We start from the raw sequence: 25,049 nt of genomic DNA, 5'->3' as shown, positions 1-25,049 counted from the left end.
TGGTTGATCTTCTAGAAGACAAGACTCCCATTGGACTCAAGTGGGTGTACAAAGTTAAGCATCATGCAGATGGAAGTATTCAGAAGTACAAAGCGAGGCTCGTGGCTAAAGGGTATGCACAACATCAAGGTATTGAATTTGATGAAACTTTCTCACTTGTAGCTCGTTTTGAAACGTGAGAGTGTTATTGTCTTTGGATGCTAAATTGAATTTGCATGTTTATCAATTTGATGTTAAGTCTGCATTCTTGAATGGGGAGTCAGAAGAGGAAGTTTTTGTGTCACAACCAGAAGGATTTGTTGTTAACGACCATGAAAATAAAGTCTATAAGCTTAAGAAGGCACTTTATGGGCTAAGCACCAAGAGAATGGTATAAACGGATAGACTCATATTTTCTGCAAAATGGTTTTCTAAGGAGTGAAAACGAGCCAACATTGTATGTGAAAAAGCATGATAATGGTGATTTTCTAGTTGTCTGCATTTATGTAGATGACATGATTTATATGATCTTCTGAAACTGTAGTTGCAGAGTTTAAATCAAGCATGATGGGGGAGTTTGAAATGTCAGATTTAGGTAAGTTGCAATATTTTCTTAGGCTTGAAGTTAATCAGGTAGAAGGTGGCATATTTCTATCACAAAAGAAGTATGCAAAAGATCTTTTGATCAGGTTCCATATGAAAAATTGCACTGCAGTTGCTACGCCCATGAATACAAATGAGAAACTACAACTTGAAGATGGTACAAGCGCTACTAATCCAAGCTACTACAAAAGTTTAATCGGCGGTCTGAATTATTTAACTCATACTCGTCCTGACATCATGTACTCTGTGAGCGTGCTATCAAGATACATGCATAGTCCTACGGTACAACACCTTGGAGCAGCAAAAAGGGTACTACGTTACATCGCCGGAACTGCTGAGTTCGGGATTTGGTACTCAAAGGATGCTAATTTCAGTCTACGTGGGTACAGTGATAGTGATTGGGCCGGGTGCATAGATGACAGAAAAATCACGTCTGGCCATGTTTTCAACTTGGGGTCAGGTGCAATATGTTGGAGCTCAAAGAAGCAAGATGTCGTAGCATTGTCATCGTCAGAAGCGGAGTATGTTGCTGTGACATCCGCAGCATGTCAAGCAGTATGGTTAAGAAGGTTGCTGGTAGATGTTCGTTATGAGCAAAAGGGAACCTCAAAGATATTTTGTGACAACAAAGCAACCATTGCCATGACAAAAAATTCGGCTTTTCGTTGTAGAACAAAGCACATTGATATTCGTTACCATTTCATTCGCAGTCTGACTGCAAAGGAAGAAATTGAGCTGAGGTTCTGTCCAACCAACAGTCAAGTACGTATGATGTATTCACCAAGGCACTATCTCTTGACAAGCACAGCTATTTTCGGCAAAGACTTGGAGTATGTAGTTTTGAAGCAAGGGGGTGTGTTAAATAATATGCTTCAAGTATATGTTTACTGCTTTCCTATTCTGTTGCTTTAATCTAGCTGATTAAGTTACTAAGTGGGTGTTGCTTTAATTAGTCAAAGTAGTTATTTCAGTCGTGTGTTAGTGGGTAAGTACTTCCCATAAATTAGGTGGTGGTTAGCTTATTTGTAGCTAGATTAGTTTGGTACAACTTATATAAAAAGGTTGTTTGATGTAATTGAGTTAATTGCATAAAGTAATGAATATTATCTTCTCTCTATTATTTTAAGCTTAGTGCTTATTTTCCCGAACAACGCCACCACCCAGCCACAACCCTCTCCTTTCTCACCTCCATTTCCGTCGTCCTCCTCCTCGCCACCCTCCTCCATCTCTTCCGTCGCTCTTCTCTTTCCCCTGCCTCCCCTCTTGCGGCTCCCTCCTCTCTCCTTCCTCTTCGTTGCGCTCCGTGCAGCGTCACCACCACCGAAACCCGAGGCCACCTCCCTCCTTGCCATCTGCAACACCGGCGCTGCCCCAGCCCAACCGGCGAACCAACCTAGCTCATGCAGCTCCTCCTTCCCTTCCTCCTCTGCCTTCATTCCTCTACTTCACTGGCAAGACCAACTTGGGTCTTTCTTTTTCTCTTTTAAACCAATTCACCAATTGAAATCAGTATATTATTTTACCAAGTTCAGTACTCTTTTCAACCTTAGCCCATTAAAGAGTACTATATTTAATTATTATTATTATTACAAATTTCTACTTTGTCTTAGTATTTGAGCAAACAGTAACGATAAAGATCATTTTAAAACCGATGTAATAGTATTTTAGTTTTATACTCCCTCCGTCTCTTTTTGTTTTTTACGTTTTCCTTTTTGGGTATTTCAAAATGTTCTTTACATTTCCTTTTATTTTATCACATAAATGATTTATTATTCTATCAAAATTTGTGTCCAATTATTATTTTAACCAATTAAATTCATTGGGACATTAAATTTTTCACACTTTTTCATTGGGACATTAAATTTTTCTCATTTCTCAATATCAGAATTTTGATAAAAGTGAAAACATTATAAATAAACGTAATTTAACTTGTTTAAATAAAAAATTTGAGGAATCTCGATGCAAATTAATTCATCGTTAAAACGCGTGAAAAATACCAAACGTAAAAAACAAAAAGAGACGGAGGGAGTATTTCTCAATACTAAATACTAAAAAAAAAAAATTATGTTACACAAATAAAATAAAAGATAATCGTGTATCGCACGGGGTTCAAATTTAGTATGAAATAAAATAAAGCAAAAAAAAAAAGAAAAGGGTTGAATTTACAACTGTTAAGGATCATGAACATGGAGATTCAATCTCCTAAGCCAAACTGAATGAAGTATCATGTGAAAGAAATCATAACGTTTAGGAGGATGATGGACTTCAAAATGCCTCCTGACTTGAAGCAGTATTCTATACATATTCAAATATCGGCGTGTAGAAATACTTAACAAGATTGTCTTCAATTTGGGTATGTCCTTGACCGACACCTCAACTGAGAAGGCCTTCCAATTTAAGACATCATTAAATGGTGGAACATAATTATCCGAAATAAGAACTGGTACACAACCAGTATAGATCGCCTCAACTACCCTAGGGCTCGCAACCTCATAGCCACTTGGGCAAATACAAAATTTACTATTCCTTAACATGTCATAGTAGGAAACATTTTTTGGGAGGTAAGTGTGTATTCTCATATCTTGATCGGTCTTGTTCCCCCAATGTTCTAGGAGGAACGGCCTAATTGGCCCATGATTCCCACCGGCGAAGAAAGCTAAGATGGACCGGTGTGAAGGAGATGGTCCCCCAACAAACCCGTCTATTGCCCCCGTTTGGAGGTTGATCTCTGGAAGTGATACATCTTTCCGGGGTTGAAATCCTTCCGATGTATTAGCATTGCATAGCACCCGAATTGAGTTTTCCTTTAGGTTAGGGACGGAAAATGATGCTATTGGACCCTTCAATAACAAAACAAATCAAGTTTAATTGAAACGTATGTAGTAACAATTAATAGGGTAAGCAAAAAGTCAGGGTACCCTGAATCGGAATCGAAACCTGATGTGCAGGTTTCGGTTCCGGGTAATAAAATTGGGAACCTGTTGCAACAGGTTTCGGTTCCGGTTCTCAATTTTTCGGATCAGGTACCTTGTTGGGTATCCTATACACACCAATTCTAATGTGAATTACCCAAAATAAGGGTTCGGGCCTTAAAAAATGCTTACTATGCCTAAAATATGAAACAATGCAAGCTAGTTTTTGGAAAATATAAATGTCAAATTACCAATCGCTAACTGTTGTACCCGGGTACAGCCAGCTCTGGTTGTACTCCCCAAAAACGACGCGCTCATATTGTTTGTTCATTTTTGACGACTGTTTGTTCTTTTTTATTGTATTGTTTGTTCATTCTTATTGTACTGTTTGTTCTTTCTTGGTGTACTGTTTGTTCTTTCATGTTGTTTTTTAAATTCATTAAATTTTCATAATTGTTGTATTTTTTGTTCTTTCTTCTGGAATTTTATGTTCTTTTTTATATTGTTTGTTCTTTCTTGTTTATTTGTTTGTTTATAATAATCATATGGTAAATGTTCATAATTAAACTCTTCATTAATCTTCTATTCTTTCTTTTTTTATTGTTTGTTCTTTCTTGTTGTACTGTTTGTTCTTTCTTGTTGTTTTTTAAATTCATTCATCAAACTTATTGTTGCTTGTTCTTTCATTGGCTTTAAAATTCATCAAGAAATTGTTCATAATTGTTCTATTGTTTGTTCTTTTTTCTGAAATTTTATGTTCTTTTTATATTGTATGTTCTTTTTTGGTGAATTATTTGTTCTTTCTTGTTTATTTGTTTGTTCATAATAATTATCTGCTTTATTGTTTGTTCTTTCTTGTTGTATTGTTTGTTCTTTCATGTTGGCTTTAAAATTCATCATAAAATTGTTCACAATTGTTGTATTGTTTGTTCTTTTTTTTTGGAATTTTATGTTCTTTTTTATATTGTTTGTTCTTTTTTGTTGAATTATTTGTTCTTTCTTGTTTATTTGTTTGTTCACAATAAATATATGGTTAATGTTCATAATGAAATTGTTCACTTCATTGGTCTTTTATGTTTTTACAACCGTCTATATTGTTTATTTCCAAATAAATAAATAAATGTTCATTTCCAAAATAGTAAATGTTCATTCCAAATAAATAAATAAATGTTCATTTTTGTAGTTTATTTCCAAAAAAATAAATAAATGTTCATTTCCAAAATAGTAAATGTTCATTCCAAATAAATAAATAAATGTTCATTTTCAAAATAGTAAAAGTTCATTTTTGTACCAGTATATTAATGTTCATTTTAAACAATACAAAACGACATGGGGGTACAGCCAGCTTTGGCTATACCCGGGTATAGCCAAAAATTTGCGTTAAACTACAATTTAAGCCCAAGGTATAAAACAATCAAAGCCTAAACCATAAAGTAGTTTTTTTTTTCCTAAATAAATTAGCAATAATTTATTTAAATTTTTAAAATGACAGGGTACCCTGAATCGGAACCTGTTGGAACAGGTTCCGAATCCGGTTCTCATTTCCAGGAACCTGTTGCAACAGGTTCCGGTTCCCATTTTCAGGAACCTGTTGCAACAGGTTCCGGTTCTGGTTCCTGGAATTTTAACAGGGTACCCTATTGTATTCACCCCTAAGTAACAAAGAAAACAACATACGATCAATCTTAGCTAGAAATGAATTAATCTCATAGTACTCCGTACATACCCAATCATGGCAAGAGAGCATAAAATGATCCGCGGCAAGGCTGCGATTCCAGTAAGGATATTTGTTGGAGATGACGTGAATGTAGTCTATGACGGTGTTACTTATAAAATCCAAGTTACGTAAATGTGGTTGATAAAGAAATGTAACCATCATACTTACACTAAAGGGAAGGAAGAAAACATGAGCCTTGTTAGGGTTCTTGGTTCGGAATTGGTGGTTAATCTCCATTAGGTGTATAAAGTTCCCTTCGCTTGAATATATACTCTTACAAGGACCATTGTGGAACAATGGGGATTCCCCTTCCTCATACACATACACCTTAAATTGTTTCTCCATTTCCAAATAGCTCCTGTTCAAAAGTTCAAATAACTAGTCACTAAATTGAGCTGGAGGCAGGGGCGGCGCTTGGGCGGTGCGAGCAACGCGACCGCGTTGGGCCCCCAAAAAACAGATATATATTAACTGGGTTACACAATTTACATTGAAACCTCTATTGGCGCAGCGGTAGTGTGAGGTCACTAGCATACACTTATTGCCGAGTTCGAATCCCGCGAAATGAGCTTTTTTTAAATAAAGATGCTCTCTTTATTTTCTCTCTCCTTTCAATCGAGCTGCACTCCACTACTAACCTCTTATAATTTTCTTTCTTTTTCCAATAATCTCTTTACTGCTTCCCATTAGGACTGATTTTTTAGCTTAATTTCTTAAGTTTAAGACTCCAAAACAATTAAAATATGTTTGAATATAATTTACTACTCTCTCACTATCTTTTTATAATGTTTAAGTTTAGTATCATGCTTATGATTTGACAATTATTGAAAAATGAATTTGACTTCTTAAAATAATCAGTTGACACCAATTTTGACATAATATTAGAGGCACAATTGTCCTTTATATTACATTAAAAAAGGACATATTCCAAACGTAAAGAAGATTAAAAGCACCATCTATATTTATGTGTGCGTAAACTTTGTTTATTAATGATGGGTAATTGCCTTAATAATTTTCCAATTTTGAAATATTTGTTGATAATAATGCAAAGCATAGTATTTAGATTACTTTTTGCGTGAGAATTCAGTTTAACCCACTATTGCACCGTGGCCTTTAGTACATTACCGCGAGTGTTCCGTGGAGTATGCTGTGTTGCATTGTTTCTTGCTTGGTCATATAATTACGTGGTGTATGAATTCTTATCAAGGTGATTACAAAACCTAGCGGGCCCCACTAAACTTTTTCCTCCCCTTTAACATTTGGTGTAAATCCTATTTCTATACGGCATATATAATCTCTTATTTTTGGCTTTGAGATGCGGAGATATATGCACAAGATTAATCCCAAAAACACAATATACCAAAAACACAAACCCTAAATTCCATTAGTGATCTGAGCAGTTCTTGAGCAGTTTCACCTTTCAAGTTTGGAAGAGAGTTGTGTTAACCTTGGGGGACATTCGTCACTTGAGAGCCTGTACCGGTAGTGGCGAAATTTGCTTCTAAGTCAGTGGCCTCCATACCAGGACACAACTATTTTCCTATATGATCTATGATCGGGTAACATCTTATACGATTATTATTCATAATTTTTTTTGGTTTCAACGTAACAGTTACTTTTCCTACAATTTAGAAGCAAATTTGTTGTGTTGATTCATTTAATTCTACGGATAATCAAAACTGATTTAGCTGAAGAGATTAATTATCTCATGATTGGAATATATATGGCTTTGGATTTGAATGATGATAGTACGTTCGATTAACTTACGAAGGTTTCATTCAAGTCGGTGTGTTCCCTTGTTCGGTTAATTGATAGTGGGGCAATAAAGTAATCGAACAATATACCGAAGCTCTTGAATTCATGATCGGGTGGGTGATTCCATGTGATTTTGGACATCACTTTATGAAGTGTTCGTGATGACTCTAATTACTCCTATGATAAAGAAATTGCACTCCTTGGTTTTGGTTGATGTTATTGATTAATTAATCAAAGTGGGGAGTCTCAAAGCAGTAGTCTCCATTTCTTTATTTGGTGGAAAGAGGTTTTCGGAATGATGAATTAGTAATCTGGTCGGACTTGGAAGAAAAAATGCTTACCTTATTGTGACATGATCAATTGTGATGCCATCTCGTTCATGACTCGATTGGGATCTTGAAAATGCAATTTATCGTATAATTGAGTTGGGCTTTATATACATAATATATGACACTTAATGTGGCACCTGGAAAGGAGATAGTCTACTAATATCTACGGATAAATACAAATCAATTTGTCGTTTACGTTTAGCTCGATGCAGTGGCGTTGCTAGATTGAGGCAGGTACAATATTATTAGGCACAAGATTGTGCATTGGGTAGTTGCAGCAATATTATTAGGCACAAGATTGTGGATTACTGCTACAAGGAGATTAGTCGAGGCACGGGTGGCTCGGGATGTGGGCATGATGCAGTTATGTACGTGTAAATGCAAATCAGGTGATGTTATTAAATTTATTTATTTACAATTAAATCTTCTAAGTGTAATCTGGCAGGAACAAGAAAAGATAACTCTTGAGAGTTGAGGCTCTAAACATCAACATACCACGGTGATAGGGAAGCTCATTTCCTTGCTGCTACTGTTTAAATTTCTAGCTTTGTGTGTAGCTATTATTTGACCCCTTTATAGGTATTGTCTTTGGTGCTTTTGTGAAACTTTGAGGGGGTGAAGCTAGTGTTTCACACTAACAAGTAAGTTAGTTTGACACTCGTTGGTGAGGTGTTGATTAGAGTATCTTCCTTGTGGGTTTGTTCGTTTGAGACCTTGCAACAAAAGTGGATTATACCAAGGAGTAAGGTCAATTACTTTGAAAAGACTTGCTTTCCTTGTGATGAATTGAATCTATTGAATTTGGGTAATCTCACCTTGTGTGGGGGTAGTAGTCGGTTCCTCTCTTCATCAGGATTAATGGTTTCTCTCACTTAAAGTAATTTTAGTCATATGTGTCCTTTTGATGATAAGTTTGTTATCACGAATTCCTAGAACCGTGGGGGTGAGTAAACCAAGTGAGACCTTTGACTTTAACATGAGCAAAAGTTAGTTTGTGCACTTAAAGTGTACTTGCCTTTGTTGAATATTTAACAAGATTGTTTAGATATTTCTTGTCTTTTCACTAATTTATATTGAATCAAATGGTGAATCCTATGGAGTTATCATTTGAGTGTGAAATCTTGCAAAAAAAAGGTACGTTTATGTTTACTCACTACTATTTGATTTCTCTTTGCTTCCAGTCATTTCTAATGTGTTGGATGAGTCAGTTTTACTGATGTGTAGCAAAGGCAAGAGCACAACTAGTGGAGTTAATACTCTTTTTTGTTTGTCTTAAAGAAGTCATGAGAGACCAGTGAAGTTTATGGGGTATCTTCGAGAAGTAACTGGATAACTTTCATGAATCTTCTTAAGAGGTCATGTGCGTTAGTTGGAACTAGTTGGATGAGTGTTGTAACATAAAGGTGATTGTGAGTCCTTTAATTAAGACATATTGTACCTTGGATATGTTAGCTCAGACTTGCCAGGGTTGACTACTAAGTTTCTTTCAGGTGTGATTTGAAAGGTAAGAGCTTGTAAAAGGCCAAGGGCAGCGCAAGTTATGTTTTTAGAGGATTCACACTGGCTTTAGTATTGACCGCATTTAGTATATCTCTTGTGACTAAGTTTGTCCAACTTAGGGAGTCTACTTGTATCAACATAGTTTCATGTGATTGGAGTTCAAAGACACTTTCAAATTGCATTGTTGTGTGGCACCTTAGATGAGAACGTCTACATAGTGCGATTACATGATGGTTGTTTCCTAGTAAGGAATGTTGGTAGTGGTCTTGAGAAGTCTAAGGTCAGTTGTAAATACCTACGCGTGGTATGAGTAGTTTAACTTAACTTGTCTTGTCTCTTTGGCTTGATTATGATTGGTTAATGCTTGTGTATGTATTGATGGACTTTGATGATTGACTAATCATATGGTGTTGAATTAAGTATACACAGGAAGCTTTAGAGACTAAAGTTGAATGCATTCAAGCCAAAGTGTTGGTTGATTGAGTTCGATATATCACTGTTGTTTTCTCTTGACTAGGTGTTGCCTTTGAAATGAAGAAAACTTGCTAGCTGAGCCAACATTCATGTTTGAGTAGCCGTGATTTATCACCTAAGAGTTCTCATATTCATGATTGGTCAGGAAGAGTGATTCGGGCACCCCAGGTAAACTCCGTTCCGCTGACGATGACTGTGATCGTTGTTGGGTTTTGGAGTATGGGTTCGCGCTCAGTTGGACAGATTCGTCCATTCAAAGTGGGCAGCATAGGTTCCCTCTTCGAAACGTCGACCTTCGCTGGGTTTTATGTCACATATTCGAGAAGACCAGGTGATGGCTCATTTACATTACTCATTGGAGTCTTCAAAGCAAATGAGTATTGAAATTCCACTATGAAGATAATTTCTTATTGGTGGATCTTGCTAGTAAAGAAGTCAAGTGATTGTGATCATTATTGCATGATATTTCGATGTGGGGGTTGGTAATTCCTCCAATTCTTACAATTTATCTCACTGGCTCGTATGTGCAACCAGAAACTTTGAGCTTTCTAAAGGTCGAAAACACTATAGTGTGAGATGAGAGCTAGCAGCGAACGTGGTATTCCTCGTGGATCATAGATGCTAGAGAAGAGAAGAACTACTCAAATCTTTATATGATGGATGAACCACTATTTATCTGGTTCAAACCCATTGAGGGGAATGAGTTTTAAAATTCATGCGTTGATCCATCCCTTAAGGGATGATGACGAGTTAGAGCTGAAGACTCTGCATTTGTTTGGCCTCACAGACCTAGGCCTCCTGTTTGGGTGGTGTTGTGAGAAGTTCTGGTGGATACATTGCTTAATGTGATAGCTTCATAGACCTGATTGGTCTCCCTGTCGAACAGAGTCAGAAATGATTTGGTGTGAGCACTGATATTTGTGATTAGCCTCATAGACCGAGGTCACTCGTGCAAGTGATGTCATGAGATGTTCTGGTTGATTTTTCTTGTATCTAGCCTCATAGACCGAGGTCACTTGTTTAAGTGATGTCATGAGATGCTCTAGTAGATATGTTACTTCTTTGCTTAGCCTCATAGACCGGGACCATTCGAGTTAATGGTGTCATGAGAAGATCTATATAACTAGCCTCACAGACATAGGCCACTCGAGCTAGTGGTGTCGTGAGATGACCGGTGAGTTGTATAGATGAAAGGTTGAACTAAAATGTTCTTAATGTTCGTGGAACACCTGCGGTGAATGTGAAGGGGTGACCTCCTTCTACGAGTGATGGGATATCTCTCTAGAGCGTTCACTAAGAGTCCCAAGATGAGTGGTCGTGTTTCTTATCGAGGAATTGCTCAAGCTTCTATGGCAAGGTATGTGTTGTCGGGTAACTTTAATAATCTAGGAGTTCAATCCTTTTGGACACTCTCTAGACCGTTAAACACCCCACTCCACTATGTGTTAGTTCAAACCTTTGGACACTAACATTTAAGTACTAAGCCTACTATTTACTGCTCAGATTCTCTTAGTCTATTAATGCTTTGCCTTAATGGGGGATTGTTGATAATAATGCAAAGCATACTCCCTCCGTCCCGGAATACTCGATCCGGTTTGACCGGCACAGAGTTTAAGGGACTTGAATTGACTTATTTAATTTAATAGGTAGTAGTTGATAGTGGAGTATTATTTTAATGTAGTTAGTGGGAGGTGGGTTAAGAGGTGGGGTTGGGGGAGAGTAGGGGTTGAATTTTTAATTATTTTTTGTATGGAGTAGGGGGTAGGGGGTTAATAGGGGGTGGAGTGAGAAATAATATAATATTGTTAGAATATTTTCATTTTTAAAAACAGGTCAAGTATTAAGAGACGGCCCGATAAGGAAAACAGGTCAAGTATTCCGGGACGGAGGAAGTAGTATTTAGATTACTTTTTGCGTGAGAATTCAGTTTAACCCACTATTGCACCGTGGCCTTTAGAACATTACCGCGAGTGTTCCGTGGAGTATTCTGTGTTGCATTGTTTCTTGCTTGGTCATATAATTACGTGGTGTATGAATTCTTATCAAGGTGATTACAAAACCTAGCGGGCCCCACTAAACTTTTTCCTCCCCTTAACATTTGGTGTAAATCCTATTTCTATACGGCATATATAATCTCTTATTTTTGGCTTTGAGATGCGGAGATATATGCACAAGATTAATCCCAAAAACACAATATACCAAAAACACAAACCCTAAATTCCATTAGTGATCTGAGTAGTTCTTGAGCAGTTTCACCTTTTAAGTTCGGGGGCACGAATTTGGAAGAGAGTTGTGTCAACCTTGGGGGGCATTCGTCACTTGAGAGCCTGTACCGATAGTGGCGAAATTTGCTTCTAAGTCAGTGGCCTCCATACCACGACACAACTATTTTCCTATATGATCTATGATCTGGTAACATCTTATACGATTATTATTTATAATTTTTTTTGGTTTCAACAGTTACTTTTCCTACAATATTTCTTCCTATAAGATATACATAGTATTAATTATTATATTTTTATTTAAAAAAGTTGACACTATTAAAAAAATTAAACAATTTTGACACGTTATTAAGGGTTAGTAATTTTGAAAAGGGGACATCCAAGTACTTAAGAGTTAAGAGTTAAGTTATACGAAGTAATTAAAGTTGAACTTGTAATACTTCGTATATGCTTTTTTTCATCCCCTTTACAGATTAATTTTGATTAAAAAAAGGGCCCCCAATTTAAGAATTCGTACAGGACCCCGATTTTCTTTGCCACGCCCCTGGCTGGAGGAAATGATAATCAAACTTCCCTGGGTTTGATTCAATTCGCAGCATACCCCTACAATACTTAGAGTTCTGAATTCGTTGGAATTCCTTAATTAAATTGCAAGTGTAATACCTTACATTAACGTTAAAATTTGATTTTGAAGGAAGCACTTCCTACTTCCTACAGTAACCGAGTAAACAACGTGCATTTAACACTATTATACGAAGTATTTGTGTAGTTATGAAGTACGCAATATTTTATTATAGTTGTATTGGTAATTACTAAATTTTGACTTTTCATTTGCCAAAACAAATTAAATAAACAAATAGTGAAATCAGTGGCGGACCCAGGATCCCAAGTCAGGGGTGGCACAAAAGCTATACGAATAATTGTTATTTCGTATATAAAAATATATTATAATAAATTTTTGTATAAAATAAAAAAAGTGGGTAACTCACCTAATTTTTTTTTTATGGTGTTAAATTCGTATAGTTGATTCTAGACATCACAAAGTTCAAATAGATTGAGAACCTTTTTGTAAATGTATCACTAAAAATGAAATTTTTTCAAAAATAATGTAAAAAAATGAAGTAGCTATTGTGATAGAATATCCCGTAGTAGTTAAAGAAAAGTATTTATTCTCATCGAAGTGGTTTTTTTAAAGAGAAAAAATATAGTTGCTACTCCGTAGTATATAAAAAGACAATATAATAATTTGTTGTATAAAACTAAAAAAGTGGGTACACTTAGATTTTTTTTATGATGTTAAATTCGTATAGTCGATTCTAGATAACACAAAGTTCAAATTGATTGAGAACTTTTTTTTTGTAAATGTATCACTAAAAACCTATAAAATCAAGTACAAAAATGAAGATGATTAATGTGATAGAATACTCCATAGTAGGTAAAGAAAATTATTTATTGTTATCGAAGTGGACTTTTTGTAGAAGAAAAAAATATAGCCTAATTAAAGAGGTGAAAGAAAGAGAAAGTGCTTTGATAAGTAAAAAAAATTACAATTGATGTTTATTGATAGTAAAAAATCATTGACCAATAGGAAAGAAGAAAACTAGTTGAAAAACCCAAAAAATGACAAATAAGTTAAGGGGGAAAAAAATATACAAAGCTGCCCAATGTAGGAATCGATCCCGGACAAAATGGGACATTGAAGTATAATTCAACCTTCTTCATTGACCATTGTGACAAATTGCACTATTGATCACTTTCAGGCAAATTTAATATATAAGCGCTATTCAAAGGTTGTCAAATATCAAAATTTCAGTTTTTTTAATTTTTTTTTTCCGGGGGTGGCACGTGCCCCCCCTGGCCCTTAGCTGGGTCCGCCAATGAGTGAAATGTTTCTTCGGTGAATATATTATAACATAGTCGTTTATGGGGGCAGCTTAACATAATACATACGCTTCCCCTCTCTCCCTCTTTTCTCTTTCTTTTTTGGATTTACAAAAATTAGGTTTTTTAGGACGGAAATAGCCAATTTTCTTCGAAAATTTGGTTATTTCTGCACCTTCTCTTCTCTTCAATTCTGTTTTGTTTTTTGCGTTAGATCTCAATAAAATTACATAGTTTCAGTGTAGTAAGTACCCCTATGGTGGGTTTGATTCTAGTTAAGTTTTGTGTGTTTAGTTTAGTTCAAGTTGTTTCTTCGGTAAAGATTTATGCGGGATCACAGAGGATGACAATCTTTCGACTCCAATCAGATGAATCAGATGTAAATCATATTTTTCACGGCTACAACAGATCTATAGACCCACTCGTCGATATAAGCTGTAAATCGTAGCAATATAAAAGAGGGTATAAAAAATGTTTGATATACTACGATCGTAGCTATGGTGAAAGAAATGTTTTATTTGATTCGATTGTTATAAATCTTTATGTAGATTTCGTATGACTTTTTATTAATGAATTAAAAAAAACATAGTCGTTTATGGTTGGAATACTACCATATCAAAGAAGTGGTTTCGAAGCGTGCATACAAGTAAATTTGATGAAAATTTTCATATTAATGTTTTAGGATATTTGTTGTTTAGGAAAAATTATTATTGTAGATACCGTATGTTTGTATGCCGATTTATTAGTGATAATTTTCCTAATCTATTCAAAATAAAATATAGGAAAAAATCAACAAAGGTCCCAACTATACTGGGTCTTCTTCAAAAGGTCTTTACTTTCTATTAACTTGGGTAGTCTCAACTATGAAGGTAAAAAATAATCTTATTTTTAGGTCAATTTGTGAACAGCTAGTACCTCATAAATTTGAATTTTTCAAAAAATATATTATTAAATTAAACTTTGTATTAAAATGGGAGTTTTGGCAAACATTCAGGCCAAACTTTGTATTTCCGGAGGTGCTCATTGTGGTAAATATATTTTGAGTACAAATCAGCCAAAGTGTAACACATCATACATTCTACTGGCCTACTAATTAAAACCATATATAGAGGGGATCATTTAGAGCAACTTCAATAGTTTAAAAAGTATGCTCACAAAAAAAAAATGAATATGTGAGCAAATAGTCCACTATTAGTATAGTACCTAAACAGTTGTTAAAACCTCGTAGTTATTTTGGATAGGTAGCTCAAAAAAAAGTAGCTCAAATAAATAAATTTTTTAAATTAAATATTATAGTGAGTTACAAGGTATTGTAGCCCATTAATGTAAAAATTTGTACAGAGTAGCTTAAATCAATTGTAGCTAGAAATTTGATATGGCAAACTTAGCCACGACACCTTGTAACTCACCATTGGAGTTGCTTTTAGTGGTGATAAATTCGATGAATCAAATGTAGTAGGTTTTGTGGGAAATCAACGGTTTAATTGAAGATAGGAATACATAATTAACATTGGCTCGCCTCTTTTTTTCCCCCTTTCTCTCTCTTCCCCTCCTTTCTTAGAGTTTCAATTTTCTTTTAACCGTTTAGACTGAAAATAGTCTAATTTCTTCGGATATTAGACTATCTCCTATCCTCTTTTGTTGTTTTACTTTTGATTTTGTTTTAGTTTTTCGTTATTTTTGTTCCCTATTTTCAGGGTTGCTTCCAAATTTTTTGAGTTTGTCCTATCTGTTGCTATATAGGTTCTTTATTCTCATCCATAGATGAGAATAATTTTAGGGTTTCAATAATCGAGAAGGTAATGTGGATTTGTATGAATTTAGGGCTTGTCATTAGATCGTTGACTGGAACAACTTGTGCGCAGATTGTGAAGGGATCTACTTGAAAAGATGCGGGAACATAAAAAAACATTGCTCGCGTCAAGATAGAAGTGGTGGAGTACGAGCTGTAATTAGGATGCTGAATAATAATTATTTTGATTGTAGCAATTATGTCTTTCTTTAAATTTGTGGTTTACAAATCTGTTTTATCTTTATAGATATCGTATGACTAATTATTACTCCATCCATACTTTTTAGGAGTAATGTTGACAGGTATAAGTATTAAGGACGCGTAGTTGAATTTGATATAATAATGATGCAAGTGGGGATAGTTGACAATAAAGAAATATAAATTAAACAAGTGGGGTGTGAAAGTTATCAAAATTGGAATTACTTATGATTTAAGTAGGCTCGTAGGAAACAAAAAAATATATTACATTATACTAAAACAGACACTAAGAATGACACATGTCATTTCGTGGTGTAAAATTTTCCCACCAAAAACCCCTTTCATAAAAAGAATATGTATTTTATCTATTATTTTACTTTCTCTCATTTTGTATAAACTGCTATGAAAAAAATTATAGAAATCATAATATTAAACGATTTTGGTAATATTTTAGTCAAATCAACATACTACCTCTGGTTCAGGAAGATGTTTACAATTACTATTTGCACAAATTTTAAGACAAAAGCAGAAACGTTGATTGAATATAATAAAATATGGAGAAAATAAGAGAAATGTGTAAAAAAATGGGTGAGTGTAAGAAAAAAAATGAAGAAATTAAGAGAAAGTGATCAGTAGAAAATGATACATATTGGGGGGTAAGAAGGGTAAAGTAGTAAATTTTCATATCCAAAAATAGAATAAAGAAAAGTGTAAAGAACATTATGAAACGGACTAAAACGGAAAGCATAAAGATCTTTTTGAAACGGAAGTAGTATCAATTATAAAAAATATATTTACTCAATATTTTGATCAAATAAACATATTAAGCATTTCAAATATTGTGGTCAAATAATCATATTCAACATATAAAATATATAATACGGACTACGCAGTAAGGAGAAAATTTCTTATTAGATGATTAAATGATTACGTTTAATATTTATTAATTACGCTTTAGCATTAAGGGCTAAATATTCCAGTTACATATTTTTTTTTTTAAAAGAATGGTCAAATATTAATTATTGAATATCCGTGCGACCGTGCGTGAATGAGACCTAATATAGTACTCCCTCCGTTTCAAAATGTTTGTTACGTTTGGATTTTGGCACGTTTATTAACGTTATAATTAAGATCCTTTTTTAAAAATTTTAAATGTTCTAGATTCCATCATAAATCTCATTCCATCTTGCCAAATTCTGACATTTATTACTCTCTTTGAATATAGTGCAAATATGCTTTCATCTTTTATTAAAAAAAATATACTTCAATCCACTAATCATTGAAACAACCAATAAGATTGTTTTATTATCAAAATGAACCAATAATTAAAAATCACACAAATTGCTAACTTGTCATAACGTGACTTTTGGTAGCATGAGATTTATTGAGTTGAAAAGTTGGACCAATTAGAAATAAAAGTTGGCTCAAAAAATAATATAGTAACAAGTTTATAAATAGAAAGATTCTTTATGTAACAAATATTTTGAAACACTATTAAAGAAATACGTAACAAACATTTTGAAACGGGGGGAGTAATAAACAATTAGAGAGTGGTGTAAAAGTTACCAAAAATGTAATTGTGACGCCTAAAAAAATACGACTGAAAATTGTAATTGCGACTCCTAAAAAAATATGGAGGAAGTGATGATATTATTTTTCCCCGGTTAAGAAAAAAATCTTAATTGAGGATGCAAGGAGGGACTTAGTTATCTAATTTTGATTGTGTTTCGATTAACCACTATTTTTGGAAGCTAATTAAACGACGAACTTCTTACAGGAAAAAAAATCTCTTTTATTTCTATGTCGCTTTTATTTTGACCCCTCTCTTTCCCTCATCATCAGCAAAAATAAGTTAAGTAACCCTACCCAAAAATCTAACCAGATTTTATTTTTTTCTTATAAAAAAATGTTCTACTAACCTACTATCGCAATTTAGAAGGTGGACCATGGTGCACATAGAGCTACGTGCACCAAAAGAACACAGTATATAATTGAAAGAACATCTGGTTACGAGAAAAAAACATAAGTATTTTTTTTATTTAGGTTTTAATAAATAGTAAAATAATAAATTATTTTTATAATAAAAAAGTGAAATATTATATCGCATGTTCTTTTGCCGTAGTGTCGTGTTCTTTTACTTATGCACACATGTTCTTTTGGTGCACGTAGCTCTATGTGCACCACGGTCCATAGTCCACGAATTGACTACTATGACATCTATAAATATATTAAAAGGCGTTTCTAAAGAAGTTTACATGACACGTGGCTCTCTGCATATTAGTCACTCACTCTATGCGATTTTCACATACATAAAAAAAATGTGAAATATTGTTTGCATAAGGTTTGAACCCCTAACCTTGTGTTTAAATAATAGAGCATTTACCACTAACACGTGACATGTTTCATGTTATCATTGCGAAAATAAAAATAATTAAATGTAAATGTCATTAACGTAGTAACCCGGGGCATTGCCCGGGCCCAAAACTAGTTAATTTATCTAAAGTGTCGCTAAGCTTAAAGGTTATTTAAACAATCAACTAATTATTTTTGACTCCGTATCACTTGTATCTAGAGATGGCAACGGGTCCAGGACCCTACCCTGACCCTGTTAGACCCTACCCTAAAATTAGGGTATGGGTCTTAATTTTCTAGACCCTATAGGGTAAGGGTAGGGTATGGGTATATGATGTATCGAATAGGGTAGGGTAAGGGTCCAACTTTTTCAGACCCTTACCCTACCCAGAGACCCTTAAGATCCATACCCTACCCAGACCCTAAACTAAATCCGCTCAAATTTCATGAAAGAAATATAAAAATAACACAAAATCTTAAGGCAATCCACAAAATCACATTTACTCCTCTAACAACCATCCAACACTACCACTCACTAGTCAAAAAAACCTCTAACATTGACATTGTGCACTTGAGAACCTGAGTTTTTTTTAATTCATGACCTTAGTACATTAAATTGTAATGTGTTTAAGGAAATACAAGGATGATTTGGGGCACTAGGATTTATTTGTTTTAAAATGTCAAATTAATCGTTTGTATTGTATTTTTTTGTGCATTACATATGGTTGGATATAAAAAAAATTGAAAAAAGTTAAAGAAAAAATAAGCAATATGGACCCGCTCCGGACCCTAGACCCTACCCATACCCTACTGGACCCATAGGGTCCGGGTAAGGGTCTTGTAATTCTAGACCCTATAGGGTAAGGATAGGGTATGGGTATAGGTCAAAAAATTAGGGTCCGGGTCCGGGTATTGCTAGACCCTACCCAGACCCTACCCATTGCCATTCCTACTTGTATCTCAATGGACAGCGGTACTATTTTTATACAATTGAACTATCTAGGGTGAATGTGACGATCTTTTTTGAGGGAGCTAGTGGACAGCGGCATAATTAACCCATATCTGGAGTAAAATGGTATTTTTCCTTTATGAGTTGAAAAGTCAAATAAAGTACTAAGGATCGGCAATAATGACAGTAATTAGTACAACAATGACAATACAACAATGACAGTATTTATGCAAACGATGACAATACTTATATAACACTTTGTACATACTTTTACCCATTCATTTAATACGCAACACTTTTATCCATTCATTTAAGTGGTCTCTTTACTTTTTATATTTCATTACAGTTGTATACATAATTTCTTTTTTTAGGTGATTGTGACAGTATTTTAATACAACAATGACAATACTTATATTACCGTTAACAGTATAACAAGTTAACAACACTTTTACACATTTATTAAGAGTAGGCCATCTTTTTAATTTTTTTTTTTAGGGTGAGTATGGGATCGTTATTTCGCTGTCCACCAGCGATGTAGACAACCTCATCTTTTCTGGGACTTCCTCGAAATGAATAAAAGAAGGTACAGAAATTGAGAATGAGTTAAACGTTTAACGTACCTTTGAAAGGCATTGGAATTCCAATAAATCGGACCGACGGGCTTAAAATCGGGATCGTAATACGTAAGATTAGTATGCTTAGCCTCCTTGATTGCGGCACGTGCTTTCTGAAGTCCAATTTCAAGCTTTTCCAAATCAGTTGCCACCTTCTCTATTTTTACTTTTATCGTTAGAGGCCCGTGTGTTTCATTTAAGGTTTTATCCTGTTTCATTTCAACTAATTAAACTTTGTTTAATAACACTAGCTGAACATAGCTCAAAACTGATAAATTATCTGGATTAATAAGGTAACGATTAAAATTAATAAGATGTTGAAACTGATAAGATATTATGTAAACTGTTTGATAAAACTGATTATTTAAATTATTGATTTTTTTAAGCTAATATTTCATGTACTCCTCTATCAACATTTTTTTTTATTCTATTAATACATTATAATATAAAATAATAATACTTCATACATATTATTTTAATTGGGGTCGTTAAATTTGGATCACCTAAAACAAAATCAAAATTTAAAGAATGATAAATGGACAAGATGGGTCATTTGACTTGCTTTGGATTTGCTTCCTTCCTTGCCAAAAGTGAATAATCAAAGTATAAAAAACTTCTAAGAATAGATCAAACGAAAAGTATAAAGATCTTTTAGGAACAGAGGTAATATAAAATAAGATCATTTTTCAGGATTCGAATAATTTCCAATAAAACAAGAAGTATAAAGATCTTTTAGAAACGAAAGTAATATGAGACAAGACCATTTTTCAGGATTTGAATAATTTCCAATAATTCAAATAAGCTAAATCAATAAGCTAAGTACAAATCAGAATAAGTTGAATCAGATCTAGCCTTATTTTCTCATATTTTGTGAAAACTTTTAGTTCCCAAAAAAAAAGTCAACTTTCTCCATTTTAAATTTTTTTCTCTTCTACCAAACAATTACTCCCTCCGTTTCTTTTTGTTTGTTACGTATTCTTTTTAGGGTGTTTTTACAATGTTTGTTACGTAGGAGAATCTTTTCTTTTATAAACTTATTATACTATCATTTTTAGTGCCATCTTTTAATTTTAATTGGTCTAATTTTTTCAACTCATTAAATTTCTTTACAATTTCTCAAGTATGTTAAGTTAGCAATCTTTGTGCTTTTTCATTTCATTTTGATAAATAAAACAATCTTATTGGTTGTTGTAATGATAAGTGGATTGAGGTTTTATTTGGATTTATTTTTTTAATAAAAAAGAAAAAGAATCTTTATTATACGTTAATAAATATGCAAAAGTCCAAACGTAACAAAAACAATGGAGGGAGTACTACATTTCACATAACTATTGAATTCTACAAGTAGATATTGATGATTTCTACGAGTAGATATTGATGATTTCTACAAGTACACTTCACACAAAAATGAAGAAAAAATAAAATATTCCTCTACTTGATTTACATTTTTTTGTTTCTTACAACTTACAACTTACAACTTTGGGATCTATGCTCACCCCTCATCTTTTTCCTTGTTTTGGAAAATGGTGATTAATTCATTGATTAGGCACAACGATTCATGGTAACATTTTTTTTTTAATACGAGTAGCATTTTAATATTTTCAATTTGTAACTTTTTATGGGGATTTATGACATCTAAATTCTCCTCCATTTTTTTAATTATTACGTTTGATATCATGTATGCAATTCAAATACTAATTAAATATAAACTTAACAATTTTAAAATAAGTGAAAACAAGGTAAATAAAATATGATTTATGTTTAATTTTATGTACTTCCTCCATTCTTTTTAGTTAAAATAGTTTGACTTTTGCACAACTCGATCGTATTCCCTTTTGAGATGTTTCACAATATTTTCATCATTTTCATATTTAGTAATTTTTTGGGTGAAGTATCGTAATTACCTTATTTTTTCTCTTTTGTAAAACATATTTTCTTTTTTAGGCTTTCTCTTTCATCTAATCACACAGGTAAAATTGTCCAACTTCAATCATTTACTTACTTCACTGGTTATTGTGCAAAAAAAAAAAACGATGCAAGTATTGGTAAAGGAAGGTAGTATGTAAAGAACAACATAAGTCATGTTGGGTGTTGTTAGATGCGACTAGATATAAATTTTCAAATTATTATTATTATTATTATTATTATTATTATTATTATTATTATTATTATTATAAAGAAATGATTACACAAAGTTGGATGAGAGCCTAGCCACTAATTGGGCTCCAACACCCTTATTCAAAGCAAAACACAAACGATGAAAAAGAAAAGAACGAATGTTAGCAGCAGCCGTGTTACTCTGAGCAACCCGTGAGACCCTAGCCATGAACATTATTATCATTATTATTATTATTATTATCATCATCATCATAATTATTACTCCGTATTTGTTAATTAAAAAAATCTAATGATTAAAGTTATATATCGATAAATGTGAAAGTCAAACTATTATTAATAAAAGTGAAATCAGAAAAGTAAGGGTGTTATATATATTCACTCCGTTTCTGTTTGTTTGTTACATATTCCTTTTAGGGTGTTTCACAATATTTGTTACATGGGAGAATCTTTCCTTTTATAAACTTATTATACTATCATTTTCTGTGTCAACTTTAATTTTAATTGGTCCAATTTTTTCAACTCATTGAATTTCTTTACAATTTTCCAAGTATGTTAAGTTAGCAATCTTTGTACTTTTCCATTATTGGTTCATTTTGATAAATAAAACAATCTTATTGGTTGTTGTAGTGATTAGTGGATTGAGGTTTTACTTGAGTTTAATTTTTTAATAAAAAAGAAAAAGAATCTTTATTATACGTTTAAATAAATGTGCAAAACTCCAAACGTAACAAACAAAAAGAAACGGAGGGAGTATATATTTCTGCTTAAATATTGCACCAAGGTTGTTACCCTCTATAATATATGCCTTTGATCTTAATATATAGAATTTATATAAGTAAAAATTATAAAAAGTTATAGAAAAATATATATCCTATACGAATCTAACAAGTTTCTCACATAACTAATTTTCGTTATAAATTACAATGGATGACCAAAGGTTTAGTATGAATAGTATAAAAATAAAACGGCAAGGGGATTAACACACTAGTACGCTCCTCAGGAAGTATTTCCAAACTGTCTACAGAAGATGAGAATATTCAGGGAAAGGCAACGCATCACAACCTTATAATTGCCATTCTTGTACCCCAGCATAGTTACTAGTTAGTATAATTATGATAACATTACGAATACAACTCGAAAAAATAAAACATTAAGATGCAATGAAAGCAAGAAAAGAAGAGATAGAAAGAGTGAAGAATTACCTCAAAAACAGAGTCCTCTGCTAAAACACTAGCTTCCTCTTCTACTCCTTCAAATTCTGACCTCAAAACTTCATCTTTGGTTGATAAAGTTTTCGTGTGATAATTTGAAGAATTGAAGACCCAAATAGAAGAATTTGTACCACCATTGAAACAAACAAATCCAGATACCAAGATCAATGGAATTGTGATGCAAAGTAATAACCTCCCTAATGGTGATAGATACAAATAACCCATCTTTTTTTTTTAGAAAATTAAAAGTGCATAAATTCCATGTTACAAAGAACTGAGGGGATACGGGTTTGGTTGAAGGAAGAAGATGAAGAGGAAGTGGAAGTTTAGGGGGGTTGTAAAGTAGGTTCAGAAATCAGAACTTGGGAGTAAGTGAACATCTGGTGATAAATTGTTGCACTACTAATACGCCATTCTCCTTGTATAAGCCTCGTTTTCCACCCTCAATCTCATGCAAATAGAGGAGAGAGAGTGACAAAAAATTTTAAAATATATAAAAGCAAAGCATGTATGAATATGATGCACCAGAGTACAACTAGGCAAAGATCTTCACATTTCTACTTACTCTATCCGTCTCTTTTTGTTAAGCTTTTTTATGTGAGATGCATGTGCCAATCCGTGGACTATGGCCCATGATGCACATAGAGCATGGTGCACCAAAAGAACATATGTGCATAAGCAAAAGAACATGACACTACGGCGAAAGAACAGACAATATAATATTTCACTTTTTTGTTATAAAAATAATATATTATTTTACTATTTATTTAAAACCTAAAAAAAAAATACTCATGTTCTTTTCTCATAACCAGATATTCTTTCAATTATATACTAGTGTTCTTAAGGTGCACCATACTCTATGTGCACCATGGTCCACCTTCTAAATTACGATGCATGTGCCCCTTATTCTCAATCGGATGCATATAATAAATTTTAGGGTGTGTGAGAAATGTTTTCTTTTATTACTTAGTGTTTATACGAGCTACGCTTGCGTGCCATTTTGTATAAACATTGTAATTTTATACTACTTCGTATTAAGTAAATAAATGTTTAATAATTGTAATTTATTTACAAATATTATTAACATTAACGGGGTATTAAAGCATTTCACAGGGGATACCAAAAAAGTTAAACTCAGTCGTTCCTTTATATAATAGAGATACTTAAAAAAATTATTTGTATACCCCATTTCTATACTTGAAAGAATGAAGAGTCTAACTTGATTGGGTCCCCTACGAGACCGTTTTACGCATAAGACCGTACATGTTAGCATTTAAAATATAAAACTACTTTGTATTTGATTAGAACCGATAACTATTTGACTAGAAATAAACTACTTGATTGAAGAGTGTAATTACTAATACTAGAACATAATTATTTGATCACAATGTTTATCTATTTGATTAAAAAATACATCTATTTACTTAAAATGCAACTATTTGTAAAAAAAAAATGCAACTATTTGATAAAAAATTGGAATTATACATAAAACCATCATATTAGTTTTCGCAATAATTTTTTTTTTGTTTTTTTTTGTTTTTTGGGTTTACAACTGAAGGGCAAGCCCCGTAAACTTATCATATTTATTAGGATAAATTATTTTTTTACCACCTACAAAAATGGAAAAATTATTTTTTACCACTTAAAAAATTATAAGTTGTATTTTACCACCTAATAATAAATCAAAACTTGTTTTTTACCACCTGAAAGCAAAAAGTAGATGAAACTTTTATGTATGGCTACCTAATTCAAATTTTCTTCAATTTTTTACACTCCTTGTGTGATTTTCTTTAACTCGTTCACCTTTCTCTCATTACTTTCATTAAATTTTGTCAATTTTGTGAGTTAATGGTGGTGAAAAATTATGAAATTCATGGAACATATTAAAATTGGGGAAGAGAAGAAAGTTAAATACATGAAATCGTGGAAGAATAGAACATATAAGAAGTATTACCGTTATTGTGGTTCACTACATAACATTTTCATATGTTTTTCCAATTTTTAGGTGGTAAAACACAAGTTTTAAATTTTATTTAGGTAGTAAAATACACGTTTTAGTTTTTTAGGTGGTAAAAAACAATTTTTCGATTTTTGTAGGTGGTAAAAAAAATATTTTATCCTATTTATTAAGAGTGAACAAGAATCGATGCTCCAAATGTTGTAAGTTGTATTTTTTTTTAGGAAAATTTGTGAAACGTACACTACCTTTAAGTTTGGTTGTTTTATGAATTACTACTTTTTAATTGTTTTAAAATAAATTTAACTATCTTATAAGTTTGGTTTGTTTGACTAACACTACCATTTGTTAAGATATAATTATGAGAGTAATTCTATTGCACAATATATTCTAGGATTAGAGTCCTAGTAATATATTACTTCCTAATGTACGTTTGTATATATTGGGGTTAATTAATGAGAAAGAGATGAGTTGAGATTATTTCAC

The 25,049-nt window shown here is 33.0% G+C and overlaps 1 protein-coding gene across 2 annotated transcripts; it reads right to left on the bottom strand.

Moving 5' to 3' along the window:
- Positions 1–2,658: 2,658 nt before the first annotated feature.
- On the bottom strand, positions 2,659–23,067 carry LOC110797141 (probable glycosyltransferase At5g03795). Of its 2 annotated transcripts, none has more exons than XM_056829307.1 (4): positions 22,598–23,067; positions 19,284–19,486; positions 5,380–5,569; positions 2,659–3,422 (listed from the first exon to the last, which is right to left on the bottom strand). In XM_056829307.1, the coding sequence occupies exons 1-4, from the start codon at positions 22,829–22,831 to the stop codon at positions 2,754–2,756; spliced, it is 1,296 nt and encodes a 431-aa protein (XP_056685285.1). In that variant the 5' UTR covers positions 22,832–23,067; the 3' UTR covers positions 2,659–2,753. The 2 variants fall into 2 exon arrangements, with proteins under 2 accessions (XP_056685285.1, XP_021857927.1); XM_022002235.2 differs by having other exon boundaries at positions 5,221–5,569; positions 22,598–23,064.
- Between the last annotated feature and the right edge of the window lie 1,982 nt (positions 23,068–25,049).

Source organism: Spinacia oleracea, chromosome 5, assembly GCF_020520425.1.
Source record: "Spinacia oleracea cultivar Varoflay chromosome 5, BTI_SOV_V1, whole genome shotgun sequence".
Taxonomy (NCBI): Eukaryota; Viridiplantae; Streptophyta; class Magnoliopsida; order Caryophyllales; family Amaranthaceae; genus Spinacia; species Spinacia oleracea.
Note: the sequence above shows the minus strand (reverse complement) of the source record. Positions and strands in the feature narration are given on the sequence as shown.

Coding starts and splice junctions, on each gene's coding strand:
- LOC110797141 (XM_022002235.2), bottom strand. CDS start 22,831: ATGGGTTATTTGTATCTATCACCATTAGGGAGGTTATTACTTTGCATC. Junction 19,487..22,597: donor CAGAGGACTCTGTTTTTGAG/GTAATTCTTCAC, acceptor GAAATGAAACAG/GATAAAACCTTAAATGAAAC. Junction 5,570..19,283: donor AATTCCAATGCCTTTCAAAG/GTACGTTAAACG, acceptor ACTTTTGAACAG/GAGCTATTTGGAAATGGAGA.